This window comes from Callionymus lyra, chromosome 15 (assembly GCF_982586985.1).
Source record: "Callionymus lyra chromosome 15, fCalLyr1.hap1.1, whole genome shotgun sequence".
In the NCBI taxonomy this organism is placed as follows: Eukaryota; Metazoa; Chordata; class Actinopteri; order Syngnathiformes; family Callionymidae; genus Callionymus; species Callionymus lyra.
This window is the reverse complement of record NC_141832.1, coordinates 1,507,275-1,515,444: the sequence shown is the minus strand read 5'-3', so window position 1 is coordinate 1,515,444 and position 8,170 is coordinate 1,507,275. Positions and strand designations below refer to the sequence as shown.

At 41.4% G+C, this 8,170-nt stretch overlaps 1 protein-coding gene across 1 annotated transcript; it reads left to right on the top strand.

The window, feature by feature from the left end:
- The first annotated feature begins 4,853 nt into the window (after positions 1-4,853).
- Positions 4,854-7,431, top strand: LOC148064375 (uncharacterized). Its single transcript, XM_087808857.1, has 2 exons — positions 4,854-4,880; positions 5,829-7,431. Exon 2 carries the CDS (start codon positions 5,831-5,833, stop codon positions 7,292-7,294), a length of 1,464 nt encoding a protein of 487 aa, XP_087664983.1. The 5' UTR covers positions 4,854-4,880; positions 5,829-5,830; the 3' UTR covers positions 7,295-7,431.
- The last annotated feature ends 739 nt before the right edge of the window (positions 7,432-8,170 follow it).

Below are 8,170 nucleotides of genomic sequence, written 5' to 3'. Positions count from 1 at the left end.
AGATGTTTCTTGAAGGAGTCAGTAGATCATCAAACACAGATGTTTCTTGAAGGAGTCAGTAGATCATCAAACACAGATGTTTCTTGAAGGAGTCAGTAGATCATCAAACACAGAGATGTTTCTTGAAGGAGTCAGTAGATCATCAAACACAGATGTTTCTTGAAGGAGTCAGTAGATCATCAAACACACATGTTTCTTGAAGGAGTCAGTAGATCATCAAACACAGATGTTTCTTGAAGGAGTCAGTAGATCATCAAACACAGAGATGTTTCTTGAAGGAGTCAGTAGATCATCAAACACAGATGTTTCTTGAAGGAGTCAGTAGATCATCAAACACAGATGTTTCTTGAAGGAGTCAGTAGATCATCAAACACAGATGTTTCTTGAAGGAGTCAGTAGATCATCAAACACAGATGTTTCTTGAAGGAGTCAGTAGATCATCAAACACAGATGTTTCTTGAAGGAGTCAGTAGATCATCAAACACAGATGTTTCTTGAAGGAGTCAGTAGATCATCAAACACACATGTTTCTTGAAGGAGTCAGTAGATCATCAAACACAGATGTTTCTTGAAGGAGTCAGTAGATCATCAAACACACATGTTTCTTGAAGGAGTCAGTAGATCATCAAACACAGATGTTTCTTGAAGGAGTCAGTAGATCATCAAACACAGATGTTTCTTGAAGGAGTCAGTAGATCATCAAACACAGATGTTTCTTGAAGGAGTCAGTAGATCATCAAACACACATGTTTCTTGAAGGAGTCAGTAGATCATCAAACACAGATGTTTCTTGAAGGAGTCAGTAGATCATCAAACACAGATGTTTCTTGAAGGAGTCAGTAGATCATCAAACACAGATGTTTCTTGAAGGAGTCAGTAGATCATCAAACACAGATGTTTCTTGAAGGAGTCAGTAGATCATCAAACACAGATGTTTCTTGAAGGAGTCAGTAGATCATCAAACACAGAGATGTTTCTTGAAGGAGTCAGTAGATCATCAAACACAGATGTTTCTTGAAGGAGTCAGTAGATCATCAAACACAGATGTTTCTTGAAGGAGTCAGTAGATCATCAAACACAGATGTTTCTTGAAGGAGTCAGTAGATCATCAAACACAGATGTTTCTTGAAGGAGTCAGTAGATCATCAAACACAGAGATGTTTCTTGAAGGAGTCAGTAGATCATCAAACACAGATGTTTCTTGAAGGAGTCAGTAGATCATCAAACACAGATGTTTCTTGAAGGAGTCAGTAGATCATCAAACACAGATGCTTCTTGAAGGAGTCAGTAGATCATCAAACACACATGTTTCTTGAAGGAGTCAGTAGATCATCAAACACAGATGTTTCTTGAAGGAGTCAGTAGATCATCAAACACAGATGTTTCTTGAAGGAGTCAGTAGATCATCAAACACATATGTTTCTTGAAGGAGTCAGTAGATCATCAAACACACATGTTTCTTGAAGGAGTCAGTAGATCATCAAACACAGATGTTTCTTGAAGGAGTCAGTAGATCATCAAACACAGATGTTTCTTGAAGGAGTCAGTAGATCATCAAACACAGATGTTTCTTGAAGGAGTCAGTAGATCATCAAACACAGATGTTTCTTGAAGGAGTCAGTAGATCATCAAACACAGATGTTTCTTGAAGGAGTCAGTAGATCATCAAACACACATGTTTCTTGAAGGAGTCAGTAGATCATCAAACACAGATGTTTCTTGAAGGAGTCAGTAGATCATCAAACACACATGTTTCTTGAAGGAGTCAGTAGATCATCAAACACACATGTTTCTTGAAGGAGTCAGTAGATCATCAAACACAGATGTTTCTTGAAGGAGTCAGTAGATCATCAAACACAGAGATGTTTCTTGAAGGAGTCAGTAGATCATCAAACACAGATGTTTCTTGAAGGAGTCAGTAGATCATCAAACACAGATGTTTCTTGAAGGAGTCAGTAGATCATCAAACACAGATGCTTCTTGAAGGAGTCAGTAGATCATCAAACACACATGTTTCTTGAAGGAGTCAGTAGATCATCAAACACAGATGTTTCTTGAAGGAGTCAGTAGATCATCAAACACAGATGTTTCTTGAAGGAGTCAGTAGATCATCAAACACATATGTTTCTTGAAGGAGTCAGTAGATCATCAAACACACATGTTTCTTGAAGGAGTCAGTAGATCATCAAACACAGATGTTTCTTGAAGGAGTCAGTAGATCATCAAACACAGATGTTTCTTGAAGGAGTCAGTAGATCATCAAACACAGATGTTTCTTGAAGGAGTCAGTAGATCATCAAACACAAAGAGCTTGATGATCTACTGACTCCTATATTTAATATGAATCAATAAATATGAGGCAGAACAAAATGCAGACACACACACATGTACACAGACACGCACACACACATACACACTCACACACACACACAGAAACTAATTCTAAAGGATGTTCACACACTTACGGTTGCACAAAAACACGACATCTGTCTTTGTGTTGTCGCTGATAAACCAACTTGCGTGTTCATATCTTTGCGTAACTATCTAACGTCTGATGATTGTGTAACTTTATCTCCTGGACCAGTTTCATCTCGGCAGGTTACTCCATACAGTGACCCTTGTTTGTGCGACTCACTACAGATGTGTGAACGTGTGTGTGACTGTGTGTGTGTGAACACGTTGTGTGTTTGTGTATTTGTGTGAACGTGTGGGACTGTGTGAGTGTTTGTGTGAACATGTGTTTGACTGTGTGTGTGAACATGTGTGTGTGTTTGTGTATTTGTGTGAACGTGTGGGACTTTGTGACTGTGTGAGTGTTTGTGTGAACACGTGTGTGCGTTTGTGTGAACATGTGTGTTACTGTGTGAGTGTTTGTGTGAACATGTGTGTGTGTTTGTGTATTTGTGTGAACGTGTGGGACTTTGTGACTGTGTGAGTGTTTGTGTGAACACGTGTGTGCGTTTGTGTGAACATGTGTGTTACTGTGTGAGTGTTTGTGTGAACATGTGTGTGTATTTGTGTATTTGTGTGAACGTGTGGGACTTTGTGACTGTGTGAGCGTTTGTGTGAACACGTGTGTGCGTTTGTGTGAACATGTGTGTTACTGTTTGAGTGTTTGTGTGAACATGTGTGTGTGTTTGTGTATTTGTGTGAACGTGTGGGACTTTGTGACTGTGTGAGTGTTTGTGTGAACACGTGTGTGCGTTTGTGTGAACATGTGTGTTTCTGTGTGAGTGTTTGTGTGAACATGTGTGTGTGTTTGTGTATTTGTGTGAACGTGTGGGACTTTGTGACTGTGTGAGTGTTTGTGTGAACACGTGTGTGCGTTTGTGTGAACATGTGTGTTACTGTGTGAGTGTTTGTGTGAACATGTGTGTGTGTTTGTGTATTTGTGTGAACGTGTGGGACTTTGTGACTGTGTGAGTGTTTGTGTGAACACGTGTGTGCGTTTGTGTGAACATGTGTGTTACTGTGTGTGTGTTTGTGTGAACATGTGTGTTACTGTGTGTGTATTTGTGTGAACATTAAAACGATCAAAACACAAAGTCACTTCCGTCCCGGTTCTTCTACTTCGCTCCGTGGAGAAAGATGAACAATCAAAGTGAGTCACGGTCGTTTATTCGTCGCTTCAAGTCAAACAAAATTCAAGCTTTACGATCGATCGGACGCACTTTCTCCCGCCGACTGTACAGATCAATAGTTCGGGAGAAAAGGCCCCGATCTGTAGAAACATCGCTATATTTAAGGCAAATTTCCGGTCCGGGAGGTCGTCCTTTCCGGCCAAATGGTTCTTTCAAGTTCCCTGTGTCCCGATCCCCCGTAGAGAGTGGGTGTGTGTGTGTGTTTGTGTGAACATGTGTGTGTGTTTGTGTGAACATGTGTGTGCGTTTGTATGAACATGTTTGTGACTGTGTGTGTTTGTGTGAACATGTGTGTGTGTTTGTGTGAACATGTGTGTGACTGTGTGTGTGTTTGTGTGAACATGTGTGTTTGTGTGAACATGTGTGTGCGTTTGTGTGAACATGTGTGTGACTGTGTGAACATGTGTGTGACTGTGTCTGTGTTTGTGTGAACATGTGTGTGACTGTGTGTGTTTGTGTGAACATGTGTGTGCGTTTGTGTGAAAATGCGTGTGTTTGTGTGAACATGTGTGTGTGTTTGTGTGAACATGTGTGTGTGTTTGTGTGAACATGTGTGTGTGTTTGTGTGAACATGTGTGTGTGTTTGTGTGAACATGTTTGTGTGTTTGTGTGAACATGTGTGTGTTTAGTTTCTTTTCATTCTGCAGACGTGATGTTGTTTCACAGGAACGTCTGTGACTCTCGTGGAGAAAGACTTGAAGCTTCAGAACGTCTTGTTCGTTAAATGATAGAAAACAAGCTCATAATTGTGTTTGTGTGAACATGTGTGTGTGTGTTTGTGTGAACATGTGTGTGTGTTTGTGTGAACATGTGTGTGTGTTTGTGTGAACATGTGTGTGTGTTTGATCAACATTGATGGTTCATGTAAGTCTGATGCGAACATCTCTGCACGACTCGTACATCTGACCCGAGCGTACGACCTTTCTTACTCTCTTCATTATTGAAACTGATGAACTGAGCATGAGGTCCAGGTTTCCTGATTCTGGACCTCCTGTGATCACAGGAGGTCCAGGTCTCCTGATTCTGGACCTCCTGTGATCACATGAGGCCCAGGTCTCCTGATTCTGGACCTCCTGTGATCACATACCCTTCTCCGCCACTAGGCGTCCTCTGTCCCCTGCAGCTTCAGTTTGCTCTGTCTTTACCAAAAAAGGATCTGGTGCCGAAGTGGGCCGAGTCTTGGACCCTATAAAAGTCTGGACTCTGGGCAAACATCTAAGATCCATCCTGAATCAGCAGGTGAGTGTCTGGTTCTATTCCCTCGTCCCACCGTGGTTGTCGGTCCGCCTGTCGTCCTCTTTTTTGCCTCTTCTTCTGTTTTGTGCTGATGATGACATTTTTTATTTTTGTATTGACTTTGTGTTGCTTTTCTTGTTCTTTCTGTTGGGTTTTAACGTGTTTTTTTGTTTTCTCAAAAAAAAAGTGTGTAAGGTGTTGTCTGTCCTCTTCTGATGTGTTTTTGATGTGTGTTTTTGTTTGTAATGTTTATGTGTTTGTTTGTGTGCTGTTTTAATGTCTTTGTGTGTGTGTGTGTGTGTTTTTTTGTCCTATCCAGTTTATATTTGTTCTGGTATTTAAGATGTTTTTTAATCTTCTCATTTCTTTTTGTTCATGTGCTATTTTTGTGTTTCTTTTTGTCTTTCCTTTTTTTGTGTGTGTTGTCTTTTTTCCTCTTTGTGTTGTTTTGACATCTTTTTTGTTTGTTTTGTTTGTATGATGTTTCGATGTTTTTGCGCTGCTTGAGTATTTTGTTGTGTTTTTATATCTTTTGTTTTTTGTGTGCTGTTTACTTCTTTTTGTGTTGTTTTTATGCTGTTTTTATTCATTTTGTAAGTTCGCTGTTCTGTTTTTTCTCTTAAAGTTTTTGTGCAACAACTTTCTCTTTTTGCTTTTGTTTGTGTGCTGCTTTTTTTTGTCTTTTGCCATTTTTTATGCATTTTTTTTCTTTATTATTGTATTTGTTTTATGCTGGTTTTTTTGTGCGCCGTTTTCATGTATTTTTGTTTTACATGTTTGTTTTTTGTCTTTATGGTTTTGTACCGTTTTTATGTATTATTTATTTTATTTTGGTGCCGTTTTGGTTGTTAAGCCAGACCAGGACTAGACGCGTCTCAGGGACCAAACGTTATAAAAACACTGCGAGTTAAACTAAAACACTAAAAAAGATGTGGTTTATCTTGGTTTCAGACATGCGGCGTCTCTGGCTCCTCCTGCTGGTGGCCTCGTGCATCCACGTGATCCAGTCTAATAAAGAAGAGGAGGACAGAAGGAAGAAACATGTGGCTAATTTCATGGAAAAACTGAATGAAGCCCGTGTAGTGATGAGACCCTTCATCAGCCTCATCCCGGTTTGGGGGTCCATGATTAGCGCGATAATCGACCTCCCTCTGGGGGTGGCGTCCATCGTGTACTCGCTGGGGAAGACGTCATTAGGGGCGCAAATGAAAAACCACTTCCTAGACCTGAAGAATAATCTGGAAGAGAAACAAGCTGAACTCTTGCTGGCCACAGACACCTTTCCTAAAATTAAACAAAAAATCGAAGCGGCTTGGGGGCGCTACCAACATTACATGACCTCATTGGAGTCAACGAATGTTGCGGGAAAAAGAAAGCTAAACAAAGAATTTTTGCAGCATTATCAAAAGAATGAGGACTTCATTGACAGACTAGCCAACAGGCTGAATGATAAAAATTTCCAATTACTGTTGGTCAAAGCCTACGATTGTCACGACGACAAATTGGTAGAATTCACTATCAACGCCAACTATCTCCTATTATATGCCAGTGCAATGAAACTCACCTACTTACGAATAAACTCCAACAACCCACAGCTTAGTTCGCTTCCCAACTTCGACAAAAAAATGATATACTCCTCCTTCAAGTCCTTGTTTGAGGTCCGTAAGGAGTGCTTGGCTAGGATCGAGGATAACGTGAGGAATGACTTGCAGAAGATGTTGACAGCGGAGGTGAAGAAGGGTTTGAAAGAGGACAAAGATAGCAGGCAGAAGGTCGCCAACGACATCAGCGCCGCCCTCGCCAAAGCCTACGGCTTCTTCGACTGGCTGGTCGTCATCTACATGAACAAGGATGCCAGAAGTCCAAGGAAATGCATCACCAACGTGCAGACTTCTTATAAAGATGATGAGTTCACTGTGGGGGTGCAGAGGGTTCTCAAGGGAAGTCACACACAGGGCCCCGTCTTACACAAGGCCATCCTCGATTGTTTAGACAGCAATAAAATAGAATGTGACAAAGTTAATGAGAAGCTGACCTCGTGCAACAACGCTGTGGGCGATAGAAAACTGTCCAACTACATCTGCGCCGTACACAGTTACAGGGGGGATCGAAGCCTGAGCGTGGACGGCCTCCCAACATCCAGCCCGGCCAAACCGGACTCCAAGATGCCCGACTATTACGAGGGAAACTGTAAACACAAACTTCTGAAGTTCAAGTTTGTGGTGATGCTCAAGAGCGTGGAGCAGGCCAGCCAGAAGGACGACTGCGTGAGTCGCGACTGCGGAAGTGGAACCTGCAATGTTGTCGACCTGGTGGGCATATGTGCGTGTCCGGATGGGTACTACGGCGAAAAGTGCCAAGATAGTATCCAAGCTGTCCTGCCGGAGCCCCAGCAGTGGCAGCTAGAAAGGTCTTAAAGCAGAGATATCCAACCACTATCCCAATGCAATGCTAACATGCTAAAAGCTAAGATCAAAGCTATCCTCGCGCTTCCTCGCCATGACGACCACTCCAGATAATTGTGTTGTCAATAAAAGTCTTCCTTGAGCATCAACTTATTGTGTTTCCTTCTTGTGTGCTTGAAGTTTGGAGCTAAAAACATTGACTTAGTCAGGAGTCGTAAACAAAAGGGGAAAAAAACATCAAGTTTAAGGCACAAAACACACACTCCAGGTCACACAACACACTGAGAATCCCCTCAGATGGCGGCAGAATCTCGAAGTCCTAAATATAATTGTTTTCAAAATCCAAATAATCAAAAAGGAGGAAGTCCAGATTGGAGTGGCAGCCAGACGGACGAACCACTAGGGAAGCAAAGTACGAGGAGAAAGACGATAGTCAAAGTCCCGAAATCAAAGCTACTTCAACCGTGACAAGTTGAGCCGAAGAGTCCCGATAAATTCATCGTTCACTGAACGAACAAGGGAGCGAAGGCAAGTCATACCAGGCAGAACTGTAGAACGAGCTGACGCCGGCCTGTGGAAGGTCCGGTGTCCTCTTTCCTCGCCCTGGCAATGTGTTCCCGTCAGTAAACATTTAAACAGCTTCAAATTCAACAGTGAATAAATAAACACAGATGATCGTGAGTTAAATACTTGCAGGCAAACAATTGTATGCGTGTTTGTACCAAATACAATGAAGCATTTTCAAACATATTTCCTACAGTTTTTCTTTGAAAATGACTTTATTTTTATGACCAGATGTTATTATATTTAATCTGCCAGTTGTTGAATTAACCCTTTGACCTTTATTTGAGGGTTTTTTTTTTCCTAACTAAAAAAAACACATCATTT